Raw genomic sequence first — 23,902 nt, forward strand, 5'->3', positions numbered from 1 at the left:
ATGTTTCTCTCTCATCGACCAGCCTCCTCCTGCACACCGCCCACCAGGGATGTGCCCGCAACCAACGTACATGTCCTTGACCGGAATCGAACCCGGGACCTTTCAGTCCACAGACCGATGCTCTACCATTGAGCCAAACCGGTTTCAGGAGCCCTAGCTGGTTTGGCTCAGTGGATAGAGCATTGGCCTGTTTACTGAAGAGTCCCGGGTTCAATTCTAGTTAAGGGCACGTGCCTGGGTTGCTGGCTTGATCCCCAGTGGGAGGTGTGCAGGAGGCAGTCAATCAATGATTCTTTCTCGTCATTGATGTTTCTATCGCACCCTCTCTTCCTCTCTCAAATCAATAAAAATATATTTTAAAATGTGAATGAATGAATGAGTCAACACATAAATGAACTAACAAATGTCTTAACCCTGGTGCTTTGCTACTTTTTTCTTTTGTTGCCCATAACACTGGAGAAAGTTCATTGGAACTAAAGGAGCCAAGTGGCTTTGGGGTTTCTAAGCCAAAATAGCAGGGAGTGGGGAGGAGGTGACCCTGATAAAGGGCAGCTCTAAGCAACCCCGAGTTACTCAGTAACCGGAGCCCCGGTCCCCACGGATGGCCCGGCCAGGCTGGGCCAGGGCAAGCAGCAGACACCGGTTCCCCTTGGCTACCCTTCAGGTGCTCAGCCAGTCCCAGCTGGAAAGTAGAGATGGAAAGTGGAAGATTGGACAGACCCCAGGCCAGGCAGGCAGGGAGCCGGTGACAGAGTCAGGGGCCCCAAAGACTCCTCTGAGGTGGAGGAAGGAGTGGGAGATGAGGTCCCCAAATCCATCAGAGCTTCCAGGGCCAGAGGAGGCAGGAGGGGACACCTGGAGCTTGCCATCGCTGGGTGAGCCGAAGGAAAACCATGGACTGAGCCTTCCAGAATAGGCGGCGGGCCAGGGAAACCTCCACAAGGGTCTTGCTCTCTGCTGACCAAAGGGTGAAACCAGCTGGTGCTCACTAGTTGTTAAAATACCAAGATCGTCCCATGCAAGCTGGTCAAGAGATGTTGGCCAAAGGTCTCCAAGTGTACCCTCCTGCGGCTGGCCCAGCTATCCTGGCCCTTCCAAGGGCTCCCTCTCCACCTCTCCCCAATCCAGCACATAAAGGGTCAACACCTGCCAAGGGGGGAGGGGTACTCCAGGACCCAACCCTGTTATGGTGCTGACTAGAACCCCAGGCCCAGGATTGGCACTAAATGGGTAGTTGTTGAATGAATGAATGAGCAACAGAGGAGAGGGAAAATCAGAGATCCTGAGGAATTTAGAAGAGCTGAGAGAGTCAGCAGGTAAGAAAGAGATGGAGGAGGCCGGAATCAGGGGGGAAACTCCCAGAGATGCTAGGAAGGCCCAGCTAGGAGGCCTTGCTCTCTCTCGTTCTGCAGCTGCTGAAGACTCTTCCCCTTGTAGGGCCTAGACAAACCCAAAGCAACTCCTACACCCAAACCGGGCTCAGAAAGGAGGCTGAGTCTCTGGAGCAGAAGGCTGAGCCTGGGAGGCTATCCAGATGCTGAATTACCAAGAATCATTACCCAAAGGCTGTTGACCAGACACTCACTGCCCACACCACTCCACCGAAGGAGCTGGAAAACAGCTTTCCTGCTGATCCAGTAGAGAGCCTCCGGGCCAGGGGCCAGGGGCCAGGGGCCAGGGGCCACTGGTGCCAGAGAGCATGCCCGGCCTGCTCAGAGCAGAGCTACCAGAGGCTGCTGCTACCCAGCGGCTGACCCCCCCACCCCCTGCCTGCCTGGCCGGGCATTAGGTCAGGCGGTTGGACACCTAGAATGCCCCAGAGCCCACGCTGGCCAGAGGCTCAAGCCCATGAGGGGAGGTGGGGGAGAGGCGAACTGGGGAAAGGAGGAGGATCGGGGCCTCCTGAGAAGGGGCAGGGTCATTCTCGGGAGGAGCTCCCTCAGATTCTGCTCTGGGGAGTGGCTGGCCCTGTGGACCCAGACCGCATCTCCTGGGAATGGCAACTCTGCCTTCAGCCAGGGCTCTGGAACGCCTTCGCAAACACCCACAGGCCATGCTGGAGGGGAATGTAGGGTGGAACAGGGGGCCTCCCCTCTCACTAGCCCCTCTGACACTGGCCTTCTGCTTCTCTCCTTGGAAGAGCCTTTTGGCCTGCTGGTGTCAGAAGCAATAGTCCAGCTGAAACCGGTTTGGCGCAGTGGATAGATAGAGCGTCGGCCTGCGGACTGAAAAATCCCAGGTTTGATTCCGGTTAAGGGCATGTACGTTGGTTGTGGGCACATCCTCAGTAGGGGGTGTGCAAGAGGCAGCTGATCTATGATTCTCTCTCATCGATGTTTCTAACTCTCTATCCCTCTCTCTGTAAAAAAATCAATAAACTATATTAAAAAAGAAGAAGAAGAAGAAGAAGAAGAAGAAGAAGAAGAAGAAGCAGCAATAGTCCAAGTCCTCCGTCTGTTTGGAGCCCTCCAGCGGCCCAGCAGCCACTGGGGAGAGGCCAGCCATGTGCCTTAGCAGGGCCTTCAAGGACTTTTTAGCCGCCCCACCCTCAGCCTCAGTTCCTGAACACACTGGACACTCACACAGCCAGGCTTGTGTCTATACTGAGCCCCTTCTCAAAATGTCCCTCTTCTTCCTTCTCTTGCCCCAGTTCAGACTGCCTGTGGACATCCCTCCCAGGAAGTATCCTTTTCGGTCCTCTCCCTCCTCTCCGGTGGGTTCTGCAGCCTCTCCTCCTAGGTCCCCGTTGCCCCTGTGCTTCCCAAGGTCACATGTCTACCCCAATGGCAGTTCAATTCCCTGCTCCGTGTCTGCCTCCCAACTGGACGGGGGCTCCTGGAGAGGAGTCATCCGGTTCATCTCTAAAGCCTGGCTCGCAGTCAGCCTCCTCACGGTCCGTCTGCCACCCCGGAGGACGCAGATCCCGCTCCTGTAACAAGGACTGTGGACTCCTAAGTGGGAAGACCCTCCTTCCATCTGGCCTCCCTTCTCTACAGCGGCGGAGGCAGCCCAGAGCCTCTCAGACCCTCCCCGGGCTGCCCGGGGAAGCCCCGTGTCCATGAGGCCCCCGCCCAGCCCGCTGCACTGCGGTGGGTGCGGGTTGGAGACCGGGAGGCGGAGGCTGGAGCAGGTGAGCACCTGGCCTGCTGAGGCCCAGACCTCCTGGGTCTCACCAAGGGTTGGCTGGGTTAATCACCAAGGTCTGCAGAGCCATCGCTTTATCTCTGTTCTCCATCTCTCCTTTGGAAAAGCCTGAGTAACCCCTCAGCTCTTTCTGGTGTTAACCCTGGAGGGGCCTGGCCAGGGCCTTTAACATTTTTCTTTACTGAATTTGAGAGAGAGAGAGTAAAGGGAGAGGGAGAAAGAGAAATATCCATGAGAAAGCAGAACATCCATCTACAGGGGTTCGAGCAAGCAACCTGAGTGTTTGCCTGACGGGAACCCAAAGGCAAGGGACCTCACCCAACCCACTGAGCCACACCGGCAGGGGTTGGTGGGGCCTAAGGGGCACTTACTCTTTGGGAAACACTCTTTAAACTATCACAGGTTTTGGGGGGAGGGGAGGTTGTGGGGTTTTTTTAGGGTGCAGGCCCCCTCCCTTCCTTTCCCTCACTGGGTCCGCCGCTGTGCCCCAGCAGGCACAGTGCATGCTGAGCAGAACAGCGCCGGGATCAGCTGGGCAGAAACAAGATCTGGGGTCCGAACGCCCCCATCCCTCCCAGTCCTTGCTCCCCCTCGGGCCTCTGGCCCAGGACACCCCCACCCCCAAACCCCACCCATACCCCCCACCCCCAAGCCCCGGGAGCAGCAGAGGGCTAGGTCTCCTCATGGGCGTGGGCGAGGCCTCGGGGGAGGGCCCTGCAGGTGGGCTGGCTCTGGCTCCGGCGAAACCTGCCCGGCACGCCCGGGAGAGCCTGTCCCGTGGGCGCCCAGCGCGGAGCCAGAGCCGGGCATGGCCGGGCCCCCGCGCCGCGCCCGCCGGCGCCTGGCGCTGCCGCTGCTCTGCCTGCTGCTGCAGGCCGCCACCGCCGTGCTCTTCGCCCTGTTCGTGCGCTACGACCGCGAGGCCGACGCCGCCCTCTGGCCCCGGGGCAACCACAGCAGCGCCGACAATGAGTTCTACTTTCGCTACCCAAGTGAGTGTGGGAGGGCTGCGGGGGCAGGGACCCCAAGGAGGGGGCCTGGGGTGCCCAGGTCTGCCCCTGGGGTAGGGGGGCAGCCCCCTCGCCCTGAGATGAAGATGCCCCAGATTTGCAACAGCACCTTTCCCCAGCGTCTGCCATGCGCCAGGTTTGTGCTGAGGGCGGCACATGCACGATCCCCTTTAGTCTGCAAACTAGACAGAGGTGGGGGGCCCGGGGCTCAGAGAGGTCAAGGGGCTGTTCAGGGTCACGCTGTCAGAATTGAAGGAGCCGGAGCCCCAGCTTTGACGGCTCCACTGTCCCTTTCCCAGTTCCCAGTCAGCGGAATGAGGTGTGCGGGGCTGGTGCAGAGAATCCGCCTCTCCTCAGCCCTCCACCCTGAGCCCAGGGAGGAGAACCTGCTGGGCAGGGGAGCGGGGGTGCTGCGGGCAGCAGGTGGTAATGGCGGGTCGCAAGAAGGCAATCTGGTCTAGGGGGGCTCGGGCACTTCTCCCCTGGTTGCCTAGCGCTGGCCCTCCCAAAGTCAGAGAGAAGAAGATGGCAAGGACCCACCTACCAGCCAACCGGAGTGGCGGTCCATGGCTCCGAGAAAGGCAGGCAGGGCCATCAGCCCGTTTCACCCGGGAGAAAGCAGAGGCTCAAAGAGGTTGTGGCTTGCTCATGATCCCCCTCCGTGTGAGTGGCAGAGTGGGAACTGGGACCGGGCATTCCAGGCTCTTTGCACCTCCGTTCACCTGTCTGCTGGCAAGGCCCGGGAAGGGGAGGGTTAGTGCCTGACCCCAGCTGGGACAGAGCCTCTCAAGGGTGGGGGCCCAGCCTTGAGATGCAGGCCCTGGGTGGCTGAGACCAAGGACATCAGAATCTCAAACTTCACCACCAATGCTTGGGCAGGTCTCCTCTGAGCCTCAGTTTTCCCATCTGGGCAATGGGGAGAAGGCTGCCTCATTTGAAGGATACACGTGCAGAGAAGGCTCAGAGGGTGAGAGTCTCCTATAAAAAATAAAATAAAATAAAAAAAGTCACAGGCTGCTATTACTCTCCTTTCCGTCAGCTGTCCCCACCTGACCCTCTCCCAGCCCCAGCGAGACAAAAGGAAGCTCACAGTGCCGAGGATCTGGAGGGTGAGGTGGAGGTCTGGGCCTGGGCATAAAGCCAGACCCCCAGACACCCCAGGCAGAGCGGGGAGGAGGGACAGCCCCTCCCTCACCCCAGCCCTGGCTGGACAAGGGGAGCCATGGAAGCTGGGATCTCAGCCAGAGCCAACGGGCTGGAATGGAAGACTCTTGGGGTCACGCATTGTCCGCAGAGACAGGGCGCTGGGAGGGACCAGTTCATAGTCCGAGGGAAGAAAGCTCTTGTCCGAGGGTCTGACCCGGCTGTCTGCCCCGAACCCCCAATGGCTTCTCCCCGGGGCCTCCCTGGAGGCCGCCAGGCCCGCCTGTCTCCGCGCCCTCCCTGAGCCCTGCGGCTCCTCACCCCGCGGCGGCGGTGGGCTCCCTCGGGGTCAGAGGAACGGCCGTTGGGAGTCCTCCCTCTTTTTCTGCCCCAGGTTTCCACCCCGTGGACTTGGGACCCTGTGCGGGGGAAGGCTGGGGAGGAGGGAGTGTGCGGTCCCGGAGCCCGCGGCTTTGATGAGCCGGGTCTTCGCCTGTCCTTGTGTACAGGGGACGGGATCGGGGCCAGAGGGGGTGTCGCCACCTCTCTTTGATTTGGGAGATGAAAGGGAATTCTGCAACTGTTGGGAGAGCCAGTGCCAAGGGCACGCTGCTCTGAGGGTCCGTCTGTGTTGTCAGCGCCCCTCGAGTTGACTCTCCCGAGATGTGGGGGGAGCCAGGGAGAGTGTGTGGCCGCCCAAGGTCGCACACAGCAGGTTGGCCAGGCTGGGGCCCGGGCTCTGGGCACCCCCTCTGCAGCCTTTCCCCACGTTCCTATCCTGCTGAGCGGGTATTGGGAAAAGGAGACGAAAACCCAGGGTTACAGGGACCACAGGAACGAAGAGGAGGAAGGGGTCGGAGACAGAAGCAGAGGCAGGACCTTTTCCCACGCCTGCCTCCGGGCCCTTACTCCCGGGAGAAGGACTAGGACAGAAGGAACCATCTTGGGAGAGGCGGGGCGGGGTGTGACCGGGATGGAGTGGTTTGTGTGACCTCTTCTAGGAGAATGAACACCCCTCTGTCCCCTTAAGGACTGGAGCAGGAGAGTGTGGGGGGGGCTCCCCATCTTGACACTCGCTTTTCCTGCTCCTATTTTGCACCCCCACTTTACAGATGAGGGAACGGAGGAGGTTCGGAGAGGGTCCGTGGCTTGTCCAAGGTCACAGAGCTAAAAGGGGAGAGCTGGAATGTAAACACAGCTCTGTCAGATGCTGAAGCCCCAGCTCTCACTTCCCTTGTCCCACAATCCCAGTCCTGTTAGGCGTCTTCCATGGAGAGGGGCTGGGGAGGGGCAGTTAGGGAAAGAGAGAGAGGGATGGCTCTACAGAGCTCTTATCTTCTCTCCAGCCAGCTCTCCTGCCCCCTCAGGGGCCCCATGAAGGGCCCGGGGAGGGTCATCTTACCCATCCCCCCTGCCTCCAGCTGGCGGAGCCCAAGGAGAGTGAGTGTCCATGAGCAACCTTCTCCGCGGAAGGAGACTTCTTGATGTTTAGACTTCGGTTGAAAGGCCAAGGGATTGAGTTTTGGCTCCAAACACGCCGGAGGTGGGAGACGTAAATATTGTTGCCATTTAGAACAAGTTCTGAGTGGTTTCGGCAGGCCATGGGCACAGAGCCCCGGGACCCCGCCCCCTTCGTTTATCTTTCCGTCTGTCCTTGGGCAAAAGAACGACACGGGTCCCCTGGAGTGTCCGCCAAGGAGAGAGGAAGGCAGGCAGCGAGGCCTCAAAGAACCGCGACTGCGGGTTGAGTTCCAAGGGAGGTCTCTCCTTTTCCAAGGGGTTTCCCACCCGGGAGGGAAGGAGTCTGGGGGGTGTGGGGCATGGGCCGGGCTGGAGAAGGGACGCAGTGTTGGACCCTTTAGGGAGGCGGGTGGGGATCTCGAGCCTCACTCCCCCTGGCTGCTGGGCTGTCATTTCCTGTCAGCCCCCACACGGCACAAAAAAGCATAAAAGCTCGCTTCTCTGCACATCATTGATTACATTCTGAAATCCAAGAATACATTTCTGGCTGGTCGGTGCTCCTCCAGATTGAACAAAAGGATATGACCTTCGTTTTGCTTTCTTTATGATTTGTCTCTTTCTGCAAGGGACTTGATGAGGTCATTCACAGCAAAGACATCTGTGGTGTCTTACGAAAAGGGAAGCGGAACACAATGATGAGCACCTTCAGGGCCTTCTAGTGGCTGCGGTGGAGACTCCAGAGTAGCTCTGAGCTTCCAGGCGGCCAAGGGGAAAAGGGAATACCCTCAGTTACGTGTTCTCATCAGAGCCAAGGAGGCCGCACACACGTGACGCTTTGGTTTCTCGATGTCTGTCTCCCATGCCTGTCAGCACAGGGACCGTGGCTGCTGCATTCCGAGAGCCCGATGCGGCTGGCCCGTGCTCTGTAAACGTCTGTCGCCCGAACGCGGGAAAGCAGGCTGCTTCCTCGGGGGGAGGGACATTTCCTCGCACTGTGTTCCAAGCACAAGTCCCCACGTGGAGCTGTCACCGGGGAGCTTAGGGTCACGGCGGACCCTGTTTCTCAATAACTTATTGACAACAGATGCAACAGCAGCACACGCGAAGCGCGGTCTGTGCTGTTTTAAGTGAAAGCCAGCGATACGGAGCGTGGCACTGTGCACCGCGACCCCGGGCGGACGGAGGAGAGAGTCCCGGCTGCATGGCCGCGGTCACGCTGGCTGGTGTGTCAAACCCCATTGGCAGAGGCTGGGAGAGGGATTCAGACCTCACACTAAAGCAAATTATTTGTATGTACCTTATTGTCAGTGTTACCAAGCATTACTTTAGTGGCGTAGTTTTCTATGCCCAGGAGTGCAGCATAGAAGACAAACAGAAGATGGTCCCAAATCTCCCTGCCCAGAAACTCCACTGACAAGTTAACATAGTTCAAGGAATTCTTCTATACAAATAAAAATAGCCGAAACCAGTGTGGCTCAGTGGATAGAGTGTCGGTCTGCAGACTGAAAGGTCCCAGGTTCGATTCCGGTCAAGGGCATGTACGTTGGTTGCGGGCACATCCCCAGTGGGGGGTGTGCAAGAGGCAGCTGGTTGATGCTTCTCTCCCATTGATGTTTCTAACTCTCTATTCCCGCTCCCTTCCTCTCTGTACAAAAAAATCAATAAAATATACTTTAAAATAAAAATAAATGGAACTGTAGCAAGAGACAAGCTAAAAGGCGAAAGCCTCCTTCCGGGAGCCGCCTCGCTGGCTGCGTCACTCCAGGAGCACCCTCCGCCCTGGAGTCAGTGCCAGCGGCCCCGCCCGCCTTCCTGTCCTTCCCCCCCCCCCCCCCCCCGAGGTAATCTGGTAACAGCTTAAAGCCATTTTGGAAAATTATTATGTTTTTAAAATTTAAATTTCTCAAAACGGAGAGGGATAGGTTCTGAAGTGTGAGGGACGGAGGTGAGACATCCAGAAGGACTTCCCAGCAGAGGGGCCGCTGGAGAGACCCCCGGGGGGGGGTGAGCGCGGTGGGACGGGGGTTGCAGCGGGAGAGAGACGTGGGTGGAACTTGCTTGGTAAGTAGCTGTGAGTGAAGGGCGAGGCAGAGGCCGAAGACCAAGATACAGGCCTTATTAGAGGAGAGAGACCCTGCAGGGCTGTCTCCCACGGGGAGAGCAGCACCCGTGCAGAGGGGAGCATGCCTTTTGTTTTGTTTTGTTTGTTTGTTTAATATATTTTATTGATTTTTTTACAGAGAGGAAGAGAGAGGTGTAGAGAGTTAGAAACATCGATGAGAGAGAAACATCGACCAGCTGCCTCCTACACACCCCCTACTGGGGATGTGCCTGCAACCACTGTACATGCCCTTGACCGGAATCGAACCTGGGACCCTTCAGTCCACAGGCCAAGGCTCTATCCACTGAGCCAAACCGGTTTCGGTGGGAACATGCCTTTTGAGGGGAGGAAAGGGAAGGGGTGGGACTTAGGGTGCTCTGCATGCGCTGATTGGAGGTTCATATACATGATTAGGCACTTAGGGACTTAGGAATTGGCAGGTGCTGACTGGTGGTTCAATGGATGGTCCATATCAGGTGCCTGGTTAGGTGCTCAGGAATGTCCAGGCCGCGGGTGGAGGTGACGTCACACTCCGTCCATCAGTTGGGGAAGGGAGGATCTACCAGTGAGAGACCGGAGACAGGGCAGGTGAGGGGGCGGAGGAGAGAGCGGGAAAAGGCTCTGTGCCCTGGCCCTGACCCGGGGACATCGCGGTGGCCTGGGTCCCTGCTCCACGCTGGCCGGCTTGGCACCGGTGGCTCAGTCTGGGCCCACGCTCCCGGAACGCTGGGGCGTGTGACAGCTGGAGCCTCAGGAGCGGCGGGGCGGGGTGGCTGCTGGGTTTGCGGGGGAGAAGGCGGGGGTCAGCAGAGCCTCCCCCTCCCCCCCTCCCCCCAGGCTTCCAGGACGTGCACACCATGGTGTTCCTGGGCTTCGGCTTCCTCATGGCCTTCCTGCAGCGCTACGGCTTCAGCAGCGTGGGCTTCGCCTTCCTCCTGGCCGCCTTCGCGCTGCAGTGGTCCACGCTCACCCAGGGCTTCCTGCACTCCTTCCACCGCGGCCACATCCACGTGGGCGTGGAGAGGTGGGGCCGCGGCCGCCCTGCTCCCCGGACCCCCTCAGCCCCGACCTTCCAGTCGCTCCAGGACGCCCATTCTTTGATTTCTCTTCGGCCCCGCCTGTTCTTGCCGCCTGAGTTCTTCTCCCAGCCTTTCCCCACACGCTCGGCCACACCCCTCTCCCCATTCCTGCGAGCCCCTTGTTACCCAAGAGCTGCTGGGAGGGGGGGCGCTTCGGGGAAGCTCCCAGCTCGGGATCCGGTTCTTCCACCTGTGGGCTGTGTCTGCGAGGCCCGACCGCCCTCCCTGAGACTTGTCCGCATCTGCACAAAGGCAGGCGCTCACCCCTCCTCCCGGGGAAGAGCTTAGACGTGCAGTGGGCTCCTGGCCTCCGCCCCCAGCCCTCCCCCCAGGGCTCCCCCCCCCCATCCGGTCCCCCCTCACCCCCCTCTCGACCCTCCAGCATGATCAACGCGGACTTCTGCGCGGGGGCCGTGCTCATCTCCTTCGGCGCCGTGCTGGGCAAGACCGGGCCAGCCCAGCTGCTGCTCATGGCCCTGCTGGAGGTGGCACTGTTTGGCATCAACGAGTTTGTGCTCCTTAGTCTCCTGGGGGTGCGTCTGGATGGGGGTGGAGCGAGGGCGGGGTGGCCAAGGCGGGCCCTGACCGGGGCCAGGGGGCGGGGGGCGGGGGGCAGGGGGCGGGGCGCCCTCCTCCTCAGCTCCACCTCCCCAGGTGAAGGATGCCGGCGGCTCCATGACCATTCACACCTTCGGTGCCTACTTCGGGCTGGCCCTCTCGCGGGTGCTCTACCGGCCCGAGCTGGAGAAGAGCAAGCACCGCCAGGGCTCCGTCTACCACTCGGACCTCTTTGCCATGATCGGTGAGGCCTGCCAGGGTGGGGTGGGGTGGGGTGGGGTGGGGACCAGTCCAGAGAGGATGATGGCCAGGCCAGGTCTCAGGGTTCTGGCTGAGAACTCCCTTCCTACTTGGATTCTTCCTGGAGAGTCAGGGACCTGTGCCCCTCCCCCTCAGCAGTTTTATGGCTGGTTCTTAGGACTCAGCCCTGTACTCGCAGGCCCTGAGGCTCATTCCCAGGGGCCTTTCAAAAAGCGTTGGCACCGACCCTTCTTAAACCCTCCAGGGCTCCCCACCCACAAGTCAGAACCCAGACTCACCAGCCTGACACCCAGCCCCTCGCCCTCCCCCTCCCTCCCAACTCCATCTCTCTCACACTAGGCTCTCCCACCTGGACCCCCAGGCCTTTGTCCCCAGGGCACCTCCCCCGCCTAAGGACACTTCCTCCCAGAAGCCCCGCCTGGGGCTGGGGTTGGAGTTTGTGCGTCTCCCCTGGGAGCAGTAGGGCCTGACCTGTGAGCACCAATCACCATCCCGTGTCTTAAGCAGGTACCTCCCCCCTGGCCTCTGCTCCTCTCTCTATCTTCATAAGAGCCAGGAAAGGAACTGACTTTTTTCTAAAGATATGTTTTTACCCCACTGCTAAATTTGACTGTTAAAAAAAAAAAATATATATATATATATATATATATATTCATATATATGTGTGTGTATATATATACATACATATATGTGTGTGTGTGTGTGTGTGTGTGTGTGTGTGTGTATGTTTTTACTGGTTTTAGAGAGAGGAAGGGAGAAGGATAGAGTGATAGAAACATCGCTGAGAAAGAGACATCAATGGGCTGCCTCCTGCACGCCCCCTACTGAAGATCAGCCCGCAACCCGGGCTTGTGCCCTGCCTGGGGCTGGAACCAGGGAACTCTTGGTTCATGGGTCGCCGCTCAACCACTGAGCCACACGGCCGGGCCAGTCTTTTGTGTGTGTGGGGGTAGTATTGAGAAATAACTGGAGAGAGGCTGGCTTTGTGGTTCGTGCTCCGGGTTTGCTGTGAGATAGAGTGCATGTAACCCTAGTGCAGCGGAGACCTCCTGGCTCTGAGCGACCCGGATCCACTGGCTTTAAGCCCCAAGACTTCCCCAAGATCTCTGAGCGACCCCAGAGGCCAGCATGCTCCGCTCTCCTCCGCCTCCCCTCCTCCCACACAGACACGTGGCCTTTCCCTGCTTCCTCCCCACGCTCTGGGGGGGGGGGGGGGAATTCATGGCAGGCTGTGGGGGGCAGGGACACGTTACCTGGCACACCCACGGGCCTCTCAGCACCCAGGGGCAGGCCCTCCAGCCCCTTGCCGAGCTCACCCTACCTGAACGGCCCCAGCCTTCCCTCAGTGTGCCCCGGCCCTCCGCCCTCGCCCTCCAGGACTGGCCTGGGAACCTATGGACAGGCAGGGCTCTTACCCTGAACCGCCCGGGCCCAGCCCAGCCCAGCCCGTGCTCGGCAGACAGCGGCCTCTCCTGCATGCTGCAGGGTCCACCTTCCTAGGAAGTCATTGAGGTTATAAACCAAATTATTTTCCTGACACGCAGACCCCGGACCCAGCTTAGTGCCTGAAATGCAGAGCACTTTGTATTTTTTTTTCATCTTTCCTTTCCTGATACTTAAAAAAACAACAAAAAAAACAACAACCCTAGCTGAAACTGGTTTGGCTCAGTGGATAGAGCATCAGTCTGTGGACTGAAAGGTCCCAGGTTCGATTCCAGTCAAGGGCATGTACATTGGTTACGGGCACATCCCCAGTGGGGGGTGTGCAGGAGGCAGCTGGTTGATGTTTCTCTCTCATCGATGTTTCTAGCTCTCTATCCCTCTCCCTTCCTCTCTGTAAAAAAAAAAATCAATAAAATATATTAAAACAAAACAAAACAAAAAAACAACAACCCTCAGCCCTCTGGTTTTCAATGAAGTGGCTCCCTTGTGGGCCAGCACCCCTCCGTAGCTACTGTGTTGAGCATTGAGTACCTACTAAGCACTTCCTGTGTGTCACCTCATTCAGTCCTCACTTCGTGAGGCAGGCATGACTATCCCCACTTCACAGAGGAGGAAACTGAGGCTGCCGAGAGGGGTGACTTCTCTGCAGTCGCACAGCCTGTGCCTCGTGGGGAGCCGCGTCCCTCCTCTCACTCTGCTGCCTCCCCCCGCCCCCCACGCAGGGACCATCTTCCTGTGGATCTTCTGGCCCAGCTTCAACTCTGCCCCCACCCCGCTGGGGGACGGGCAGCACCGGACGGTCCTCAACACCTACTACTCCCTGACCGCCAGCACCCTCAGCACCTTCGCCCTGTCGGCCCTGGTCGGGAGGGACGGGCGGCTGGACATGGTACGGGAGTGGGAGGGAGGCCTCGGGGGAAGCGGAGGGAGGGACTGGCGGGGGGGGGTGGTGGTCTGGGCCCCTGCAGGGCCTGTGCTCCGGGGGCGCAGGGAAGGGCACAGGCCCAGGGAGTCCCACCCGCGCGGGAGGCGGGGGGTCAGGGTGTGAGGCGGTGGCACATAGCAGGAGGGTCGGAGGTTAGATGGCGGGGGGCTTCCAGAGGCAGTGGGCGCCCCCGGGGCGGACGGGCCTGGGTTGGGTGTGGCTGTGACCGTGGGGAGGGCCTCCAATGCCTCTCTCCCCGGCTCCCTCAGGTCCACGTCCAGAACGCAGCGCTGGCCGGGGGCGTTGTGGTGGGGACAGCGAGTGAAATGATGCTCACGCCCTTCGGGGCCCTGGCAGCTGGCTTCCTGGCCGGGACCGTCTCCACGCTGGGGTATAGGTTCTTCACGGTACAGACGCCCCTCCGCCCTGGGCAGAAGGGGTCTTCAGGGCCTTCCCCCCACCTCTCCAACAGGCCCGGGGGGGGGGGCACACGAGACTCACTGTGGGTGTCCTGTCCTCCAGCCCATCCTGGAGTCAAAATTCAAAGTTCAAGACACATGTGGTGTCCACAACCTTCATGGCATGCCGGGGGTCCTGGGAGCCCTGGTGGGGGTCCTGGTGGCGGGGCTGGCCACGCACGAAGCTTACGGAGATGGGTAAGTCTCTCCTCCCCCCCCACCCCCCCCCCGCCCGCCCCATTGATCCACATTAACCCTTGGAATGACCTCACTCTCTCCCCCCACCATGGGCACCAACAACAGAAAAAGCATTTTCACTTATTTATCCCTATTCTGGGAGCTGAGGAAACCTGAGTGAGCCAGACCAGCCGGGGGACTGCCTTCCTGGTCCCTGGTCAGGTTTGGCAGGTCACCGAGCCAGTGGTTTAAATAGTGTGACTAAGGGGTCAGGGAGAGAGAACGACTCCTGAACATCAAGGCTCAGAGGAGAGGGCAGGCGGAAGTGCCCCTCAGACTGGGTCTCGAGAGGGTATGTGGGTGTCCGCCGTCACACGAGGGTGGGCGGGGGTTCCAGGCCGGGCCTGACCGGGGCCAAGAGGAGACTCAGCCTGATGGGCCCCTGAGGCCCTTCGGCGGCTGCACTGACCGCCTGCCTCCCCACAACCCCCGCAGCCTCCAGAGCGTGTTTCCCCTCATGGCCCGGGGCCCGCGCACTGCCACGTCTCAGGCCATGTACCAGCTCCTCGGGCTGTTCGTTACCCTGATGCTGGCCTTGGTGGGCGGGGCTGTCGGAGGTGAGTGATCTTGGCTGGGGCGGGGGTTGGGCAGGAGATGGAGGAAGGGGGTTCTCTGGAGGGAAGGCCGTGGGAACCCATCCCCCGGACATTTCTTTACTCGGATATTTAGTGAGCACCTCCTTTGTGCAGGGTGTGGGTGGGGCTGCAGAGTTTGGGTGACCTCCTCCGGGGAAGGAGGAGCAAGGGGGCATTTGTCTCTTCCTGGTGCCAAGGAGCGGGGAGCCCTCCGCAAGGGGCTGAGTTGGGGTCCTCTGCTCTGGTTCTGTGGCTCCCTGTGCTGCTCCCTCCACCCACTAGAGGGCAGTCCACGCTCAGGCTGAGCCCCTGAAGGAGATGGCGGGCTGTGTATATTGTTCCCCCTTCGGGGTAGGGAGCCAAGGTGGTGGCTTGGCTTATGCCTAGATTGCAGCACAGAAAACGTCCACAGAGGCTGACTGCCCACGAACGCTGGGTCAGGCAGTCCTGCCTGATGGCTGGCCTTGGGGGTCTTCAAAGCAAAAGCTTAGACGCATCCTCACCCTCCTGCTCTCAACTCGAGACTTTCATTCTCAGACAAGGTTCAATGCATTCATTCACCTGATTACTATTCAGTCCACGCTTTCCGCACCCCTCCTGGACAGGAGGCCACAGGAAGCAGCCGTGGTTCACGAGAGAATCACCATTTGGTTCATTACCAACCGTGCAAAAGGTGAAGGAATTCCTTAACTTCCCTGAACCTCGGCTCCTTCTCTGTAGCACAGGGATCACGTGCACCTTCAGGGTCACTGTGATTACTCGGCAAGGAAATGCTTGTCAAGCCCTTTGCCTGGCATCCGGCACACAGTAGGTGCTCAACAAATACTACGGCTGTGACCTGCCTGGGCTAGGCGGGTAGCCATCACGCTGGCCCCAGGCCTCCCGGCTCCTCGGTGCCCGTGGCCCTGGGTGGCAGTCTCTCCCACGGGACAGCAAAAAGCCTCACCCGTCTTCCCCGACCACCGCCAGGGTGCATGCTCAAGCTGCCCTTTCTGGACGCCCCTCCGGACTCTCAGTGCTACGAGGACCGGGTTTACTGGGAGGTGAGACCGACTGCAGCCCCTCCGCCCGCCCACAGGGCCCTGTCCCCCTGCCCGCCCCCTTCCTGTGACCCAACCTGCCTTCCCTTCCCTGCTGCTCATTCTCCTTGGGGGTGTGCCCCAGAGCTGGGTGCCCCTGAGCTGGGTGCCCCTGAGCTGTGTGCCCCTGAGCTGGGTGCCCCAGAGCTGGGTGTCCCTGAGCTGGGTGCCCCTGAGCTGTGTGTCCCTGAGCTGGGTGCCCCTGAGCTGGGTGCCCCTGAGCTGTGTGTCCCTGAGCTGGGTGCCCCTGAGCTGGGTGCCCCTGGGCTGGGTGCCCCTGAGCTGTGTGCCCCTGAGCTGGGTGCCCCTGAGCTGTGTGCCCCTGAGCTGGGCATTGAGCCGCCCCTTTACCCCCCCCCCTGCCCCCCAGGTGCCTGGGGAGCATGAAGATGAAGCCCAGGGACGGCTGAAGGAGGAAGAACTAGACACTCAGGCCTGACTCGCGTCCAGCCCCTGAAAGGATGCTCTCCTTTTGGAAGAGAATGCCTGGCCCTCGGAAAGTTCCTTTGTCGCTCCCGTCCTTCCTTCCCGCTGCACGAAGGAAGTCCCGCGTCAGGAAGAGCCTCTTTCCCGCGGGCAGCACTCGGGGAAGGGCTGTGGGAGGCGCGGGAGACGGAGGAGGAGCAGGGCTCTAACTGGCCGCAGTGAGGGGAGACCCTCCCAGCAGCCTCACCAAACACCCCCCCCCCCGCCCCCCGCCACAACCTGCAAGTGAGGCCCCCAGGGGACTGCTGACCCCTGGCCCAACCTCACACCGTTCCGGGTGCTGGGCCTGGCTCTCCGCGGTGATAAACGCCACTGTCACCAGGAACACCGACTCCTTCCTGTGCACGGGGTTCATGGGGGCTCGGGGGTCCCTCCCACCCGCACACTCAGTGTTAGACCCTGGGGGTGGGGAACGGCTCGCCTCCCTGGGTCTCTGGAGCGCCCCCTGGATGCTGAGTTCTGCCAGGTGGGTACCCCCATGGGCTTGCCTGCCTGAGGAGGCGGGGAGCTCACTCCTCCAGGCACCTGGGGCTGCTGTCACTCTGACCCTCCTCTTGGGCAGCTTCTGAGCAGAGTAGGAAGAGGGTCCCCACAGGGCCCGAGAGGGGCATCAGGAGTTCTTTGCCGTTCACTCCTCAGACTTGGGTGGGACAGGGATGCCAGGCGGTGTCTGGCTGCCTCCAGCTTCTGAGAAGTGAACGGCAAAGAACTCCTGATGCCCTCAGAAGCTGGAGGCAGCCAGACACCACCTGGCATCCCTGTCGCACCCAAGTCTGAGGAGTAGAGGAACTCTTGCGAGTTGCCTCTGAGAAGAGCCTCCTGCTGCTTCAAGTCATCTGACCACCAGAGGGCACTCCAGACCCAGCAGAGGAGGAGGAGGCTTTCTGGCCCCTCGGTCCTTCGAGGATGGAGTTCTTCCTGTAGCCTAACACCCTTCCAGGCTGCTTCAGCTCTGTCCTCACCACTCGTGCCACAGCCTTTTTTGAGCTCCCAGCCCCCACTCCATGTCAGGCGGGTGCTAGGGCTTTCCGGTCTCATCCAACAGAGAAATCACCCCTCCACACTCCTTCCCCAACCCCGAAGACCTGGGGCCTCCCTCTGACCCAATGCTTCTAGCAGGGATTGAGCATGACTCCGGATCTTTCTCCCCCACGACCAAGACCCATTCAGACCAGGCTCCCAAGGAGGCAGCGGAGGGGTTTCTGGGAGCCGGCGGCCCAGTCCCAGGTACCCCATCAGGCTCCATCCTCACTGCGGTCGATGGACTGAGCTTGGCTGGGGAGAGAGGTCAGGTGCAGAGTTGAGAGGGGAGGGCAGCTGAGGGACAAGCCCTGATGGGAACCGTCCCTGCCCAGTGTGGTCGGGTAGGTTTGTTGGGGGAGACTCTGGTGCTGAGACATAAGGATGGCTGCTGAATCTGCAAAGAGGTCCCCAGTCCTGCCAGCCCCTGCTGGGCCGGAGGGAGTTTGAGAGAACTGAGGCCCCAGCCCGCATCCGGGGTCTTGGCTCCCAGTCCTGCTGACCTGCTCTGTCCCAAAGCCCCCCAAGCAGTCCCCAGATCTGAAGACTTCAAGCAAGGGAGATGCAAGGATAGGATGAGATTCCTCCAGGGTGGGGAAAGCTGTGAACATTCATTTATCCATGACTCCTACATGTTCTGGACCTACGCTGCTGGCTCCTCCTTGGCCACAGCTAAAGCTCCCCCAGGGCTGAGACAAAGGCTGGTCACTGCTCTCCTCTCAACCCAGGAAGGCTTTCTGGAGGAGGGACAACTGAGCTCTCTGGTGGAGAGCAGTTATCCAGCTGGCTTCCAAAGGAAAGGCCACAGGTCCCGAAAGGCCAGAGGCCCCCGAGCAAGGACATGCCCGCTGTCCCACAAACCGCGGCCCACCTCTCCCGCAGCCGGGCAGTTCCAGGCTCTGTCACCCCCGGAGCCCTCCTGCGGCCGGAAGTCGCCCGCGCCGGCCCCACGGCTCAGGGCACTCTGTCGGGAGGTGCCCTCTCCTAAAACAGGCCCTTGGTTTGTCACTGCGTCTAATGAGTAGCGCCTTGGAGGGCCACCGGTGGACTGTTCTGCTTAGTGGGGCTGAGCCATCACTGGTGGTCAGGGAGCTCAGTGGGCAGGACCAACCTTGGAGCCCTCGGGCGGTGGACCAGCCCTCTCTGGGGAAGTGAGTGTCTCCCTTAGGGTTCTGGAAGGAGCTGGCCCCAGGGACCTGTGAGATCCCCATGGTGGCTGAGCCAGCACCAACCTCCCCCGTCTCCTCCGCAGTCTCTGACTTAGCACTGCTGGTCCCCACACAGTGGCCCATCCATTCAGGCGGGGTCCACAGGGTGACAAGGAGCAGGACAGCCCCTCCGATCACCGCCGTCATTCCTCTCAGGGCAGGGCCGGCGGACACTCCGCTCATGGACTCTGTCCGGCACCAGAGCCTGAGCTCTGGGACGATGACGGACGAGGGAGGACACTGGCCCCTGAGCGGCTCCCAGGGCCCTGCTGCTGGGGGCCGGCGGCCCCGGGGGCCCTCGGTGCAGAGCCAGCAGAGCCCGGGGATGGAGAGCAGGGTTTCCGGAAGTGGCCGCCCTCTTGGCACATGTGTATGTGGGTGCAGTGCCTGCCCAGAGGTCCGGGTGGGGGACCTTGGGCCTCGGGGTGCTTCTGTGCCTGTGCGGCCGGCCCCCTGGGCCAGGGGCTGGGAGCGGCTCCTGTGACCTCGGGAGGACCCGGCCCCGGGCCCAGGCGGCCTGGGAAAGGAGGCCTGAGACCCGCCCCCCGCCCCCCTCATTGGGATTCACATCACGGCGCGCAGCCGCCCCAGCGCGGCAGGAATTAGACGCGGCCTGGGTGTCCAAAGTGGGGGGCGGCAGCCGTCCGGGGGCAGACAAACCGGGCAGCCGCGACCCCCCACCTCAGCGCGATATTTCTCTCCCACCGTCAGGACGGCCGGCCCACCGCCTCCCGGCTCCGCGCCCCTCCTTTGTCTGCCCGCCCCGGCCGGCCCGGCCCCTGCGCCCGCCGCCGGGCCCGGGAACAATGCAGGCCAATGTCTCCGGGCGGGAGCCGGCTATGCAAATGCCGCCGCCTGTGAGAACTGCCGCCTGAAAGGCCGGGACGGGGAGTGGGTCCTGCATAGGGATGAGCTGCCGCCGGACAGAGCGCCATTGTCTGCCGTCTGACCGCCGGCCCCCAGCCGCCCGCCCGGAGGAGGGCGGGAGCGGCTCAGGCCGGCCGGGGCCCAGGAGCGCCGGTCACCGGTCCGCCTGCACCCCGAGGAGGGCCGGACCTGGGGGGCCGCAGCCTCACTGCCCCGCACGCCCTCAGCCACCTGGTCCTCCTCTTGGACGTTAAACCTGGTCCCTCCTTGGTGCTCTGCCCACCGCCCTACCTGCTGACCACGCCCCCCCTCAGTCTCCGTCCCCTTTTCACGCAGCCTGAGCTGGTGGAATCTCACAGGTCCCTGGAGCCAGTTCCCTTCCAGAACCCTAAGGCCGCGGTCGGCAAACCCATTAGTCAACAGAGCCAAGTATCAGCAGGTACAACGACTGACATTTCTTTTGAGAGCCGAATTTTTTAACCTTAAACTATTATAGGTAGGTACATTGTTATCAACTTAATTAGGGTGCGTGGTATTTTGTGAAAGAGCCACACTCAAGGGGCCAAAGAGCTGCATGTGGCTCGTGGGCCGCAGTTTGCCCACCACTGCCCTAAGGCAAACACCCCTGGCTTCCCCAGAGCGGGCTGTCACTGCTCAGATGCCCAGGGATCCTCTTACGCTGAGCCCAAGGCCAGTCCAGGCCTTCCTGCCCGTCTCCCTGCTGTCCGCCACCAGTGAAGGAAAGCCAGCCAGGGCAGGACTGGACCGCACGTATCCAATGATGTGTGTGTGTGTGTGTGGGGAAAGCAGCAAGTCCCTCTGCCTACCCCCACCCAGGAGCCTGTGCCCCCCCACAGAAGCTGCGGGCCCCGCACCGGGGAGAAGCCTGGCCGGGGAAGGGCGCTCTGTGCTCAGGGCAGGTCCCTCTCCGCTGGGGCCCCGGCCCCTGCCTCTGGGCGGCACAGGGGTCAGGCTGAGCCCCAGGAAGTGGGCTTGAACCCCAGCAAGTGCAGCACCCAGTCCCTCTGTTCTAAACGCCGTGGAGACTTCGGTCAAGGGCGGCAGAGGCCACGCAGGGGAGACGCTGTCTCGGAGGCGGTGCAGGGATGCTTGTAGGACCCATGGAGGTTTAGGGGGACAAAACCAATCAGGGCAACACCTGCCTCAGGGAGCCCAGGTCTCCGGCCCAGCGTGGCAGGAGGGGCTGAGGGAGGGAGGACGGAGGAGGGGGAGGATCTGGCAGGGCCGGCAGTCTTCCTGGAGGCGGGTCCCAGCTACCTGCGAGCTATTCCCCTTTTGGCTGGCCCAGCCCTCCAGGGAGCAGAGCTCTTCCCTCCCCTTCTGCTCCTGGAGGAGAGCAGGGGCCATGGTCCGTCTTGGGGGTGCGGGCAGGGCTGAAGTGGGGTGGGGGCAGCAGAGCCTGGCGGGCAGGGTTGAAGTGTGTGTGTGGGGGGCAGCAGAGCCTGGCTGCCTGGGGGAGCATTGGGGGACGTAAAGGCAGACCAGGGGACTGGGCTGGGGTGCCAGGGAGGCTGCGGCGCTCTGCCCACTGCCCACCTTCGGGAGGGGTCCTCCTGCAGCTTCGTCCCCTCCTGCTCTCTTGGCTGGTCTCTGCTTCAAAGCATTCTGACCTGGACCCCCCAGTTTCATGGAAATGCACCCCTGACAGCCACCTCAGAAAGGGGACAAACCCCCATGCTCACACGTCTCCACACAGGGCTGGGCCTCCGCAGCCTGGACCCCAGGGCACACCTCCCGCCGCCCCTGCCCCCTTTGCGGCCCTCTCCCTCTGGCTGCACTGCAGGGCCCTGGGTCTGCTCTGCGGGGCCTGGTCCTGAGGCCGGACCCAGGCAGGCCCAGCTGGGCTGAGGCTGGAGAGGAAGTGCTTTGTTGTGCCCCGGCATTGTCTGGGTTCTTAAACTTGTGTTTCCTTCCCTGCTCTTCTTGGCAGGAGAGTCCTCAGCTGGAGAAACTGTCCCCCTCGCCCCCCATACACACACACACACACACACACACACACACTCCAAACTGAAACCGGGTCTGTGTGAGCCAGCTCAGCCCATCCATCTCCGTCTCCTCAGAGCAGGAATGCGGCGGGGACACTGGGAGCTTGTTCCCAATCCCTTCTAGCTCACTGCACTGGGCTTTACCGCCTCGCCTTCTCCCCCCGGCTGCGTCCGGCTCCGAGGCCCAGACGGAGGCCTCCCTCCCTGCCACCCTCCCCTTTCACTTCGACCCAACGCCATCCGAGGTGGCCGTGTCCTTGGAGGGTCAAGGCACCCTCAGAGGGAAACGGGGGTGGGTAGGGGGTAGGGTCCCCCTTCTTCTCATTTCCAGCCATTCAGGCGGCCTTTGCGGTGCCCGGGCCCGGCACTGGACACTGTGTGGACAAGCCAGCCACCCTTCCTGGCCACGCCCCTCAAGCCTCGATTATTATTTTTTTTCTTTTTTTTATATTATTCTTTTTAAAATATATTTCACTGATTTTTTACAGAGAGGAAGGGAGAGGGATAGAGTGTTAGAAACATCGATGAGAGAAACATCAATCAGCTGCCTCCTGCACACCACCCACGGGGGATGTGCCCATAACCAAGGTACATGCCCTTGACCGGAATCGAACCTGGGACCCTTCAGTCCGCAGGCCGACGCTCCATCCACCGAGCCAAACCAGTTAGGGCAAGCCTCGATTACTGCTGGGGTTAGCACAGGGCCTCCTGTTGGCAGTTGCTAATCAGGACCATTAGTAAATTCGATCATCAATGGGTAGCTGGCTGCAGCCGCCAGCACCTGTCACCCCCACCACCTGTGCCAGGGTGACGGTGACACCCGCCTGCCTCCACCAGGGGAGGCTGCCCCTGCCAGGCCTGCCCTCTGGCCTCCGGCCCTGCCAGGCACAGGCTCAGAGGCTCCGGGGGACTTAGCTGAGTTTTCTTCTGGAGAAGTAGAAGGACAACCTTCACTCCTGGGGACCCCAGACTGAAACCAGGGCCGGTGTGTGTGTGTGTGTGTGTGTGTGTGCGTGTGTGTGACCGTGTGAGCCAGCGATGAGGCATCTCTCGTCCCAGGACCTTCGGGGCAGGTGGGGTGGAGCCTGGGAAGACTCAGGGAGAACTGGGGTGAGCACCCGAACGCACATCTCTGCTTTCCAGCCCCCAGAGCTCTTGGCACCTCCTCCGCTCCCTCTTGCCCTCAGCCAGGCGATGGAGGGTTTTCATGTTTCCAGCGGTTAGGGGACCATTCAGGGGGACTGTGGAACACTCTCTGGAGAAAGGGGATGATGCCTCTGAGGAGAACATGCCCCTCACAGTGACTGAGGACCTACGAGGTGCCAGGCCTTCGGAGTACTTTCATCAGCAAAAGGTCCCAGCGGTTACATCTTCCCGGGGCGGTCCCTAAGCCCTCTGATGGAGGAGGCTGCGCCTCTGCAGGTGCCTCACCCCTCACCCCTCACGCCCCTGCCCCCTGTGCCCGCCCCTCCCCGGCCTCTGCCCTCAGAGCAGGATGAACGGCCCTTGTCCCAGTTTGCCTCAGATGGACTTAATCAGGGCAAGAGAGGCCGAGAAGCCACGGCTAGGACTCCAAGGAGCTGGTAGGTGGCCCGGCAAGCAGGGCTGGCCCTCAGAGGAGCCGGTTGGCTCTCAGAGGCCTGTCCGGGCTTCCTCCCGCCCGGCCCGGCCTCTGCACCCCCCTCCCCCACCCACTCACGTCCCAGGAGTGGCCCAAGGTGGCCGGAGGGCTTGGGAAGCCCGCCCCCCCCCCCCCCCCCCGCTTTCATTTTTCTCCGCCCGAACTTCAATGTCCTGACTTTTATCTGCAGCTCTGAGGGAAGGTCCACCAAGGCTCCAGTCTCCCCAACCCAGGGGAAAAGGAGAGAAAAAAAACGTCCTGGAAACAAAACCCGCGCAACAACCTTAAAGTGGGAGATTTGGGTGGGAAGGCTCTAATCCTTTAATCCCTCTCAGATGGGCCTTGAGACGCTAATGGTTTTCCTAATTATTCCTTCCCATTTTCCCATTGCCCTGCGAGGACTTCAAGAGGAGGGAGATTCGGTGGAGGGCTGTGGGATGAATGGCGTCCAGACGGCTGGAGAGCTGGGGGAGGGCCAGGAGGGCTCCAGCTGGGGGCCGGCCTCCCTGCCAGGGACACCCCGGCCCGGCGGCTGGGACAATGGGGCTGCGGGGCTGCCTGAGAGCCCAGGTGTGGGCTGGGGTCCCAGTGTGAATGGCCCGTTATCCCGCCTGGAGGACGGGAATGGAGGGCTCTTTGCCGCCCCCCCCCCCAAAGGCCCTCTGGGTGATAATCACCCTGGGAGGGAGGTGGAGGTGGCGATAAGGGTCTTTATCGGGGGCCAAGCCTCTCCGAGAACAGTTGGCCATTCAGCCTTCAGCCCTTCCCTTGTCTCTGCAGCCTGGGACCCCACGGCCCATCCACGGTGGGTGGTGGGGGTGAGGGGTGGGCCAGCCCTCCCCGTCACTATGGCGACTAGACCGAGTCCCCGCCTAGCCTTCCGGAAATCACTCTCTGGCCCCGCCCTAACCTCCACCTGGTCTTGGAGACCGCCGGGTCTTGTCTCATCTCCACCAACTCACCGAGTTTCTCTCGGGCCAGACCTGCCTGCGGGACGGGGGCTCTGCCGCACCCTCCCCTTTATGAAAACAGGGCTTCTCCTCCACCCCTGCACATGCCCTGCAGATAGGGCCTCAGCCCGATTCCCAGGTCACAAACCTGGCTCCGGGCAGCTCAGAGGCTCCTGTGAGGTTCCGCAGCCCCAGGGGCAGAGCCGGAGAGCCTGGCCTTTCAAACACCGGCCAGGCTTTGGCCGTTCGGCCTGGAACGCTCACCTCCCG

At 61.2% G+C, this 23,902-nt stretch overlaps 1 protein-coding gene across 1 annotated transcript; it reads left to right on the top strand.

The window, feature by feature from the left end:
• The first annotated feature begins 3,827 nt into the window (after positions 1-3,827).
• Positions 3,828-16,283, top strand: RHBG (Rh family B glycoprotein). Its single transcript, XM_084866834.1, has 10 exons — positions 3,828-4,136; positions 9,697-9,883; positions 10,321-10,471; positions 10,593-10,740; positions 12,923-13,089; positions 13,395-13,532; positions 13,648-13,781; positions 14,256-14,377; positions 15,365-15,438; positions 15,845-16,283. Exons 1-10 carry the CDS (start codon positions 3,953-3,955, stop codon positions 15,911-15,913), a joined length of 1,374 nt encoding a protein of 457 aa, XP_084722960.1. The 5' UTR covers positions 3,828-3,952; the 3' UTR covers positions 15,914-16,283.
• Positions 16,284-23,902: the final 7,619 nt, after the last annotated feature.

Source organism: Pipistrellus hanaki (genome assembly GCF_964339955.1).
Source record: "Pipistrellus hanaki genome assembly, chromosome: 18".
NCBI lineage: Eukaryota > Metazoa > Chordata > Mammalia > Chiroptera > Vespertilionidae > Pipistrellus > Pipistrellus hanaki.

What these genes read in the sequence shown, in the direction of transcription:
- RHBG (XM_084866834.1), top strand. Translation starts at nt 3,953, where the DNA reads ATGGCCGGGCCCCCGCGCCGCGCCCGCCGGCGCCTGGCGCTGCCGCTG. An exon ending in TGCTCCTTAGTCTCCTGGGG is followed by an intron (nt 10,472 to 10,592) that starts GTGCGTCTGGAT and finishes CCACCTCCCCAG; the next exon opens with GTGAAGGATGCCGGCGGCTC. An exon ending in TGGGGTATAGGTTCTTCACG is followed by an intron (nt 13,533 to 13,647) that starts GTACAGACGCCC and finishes CCTGTCCTCCAG; the next exon opens with CCCATCCTGGAGTCAAAATT.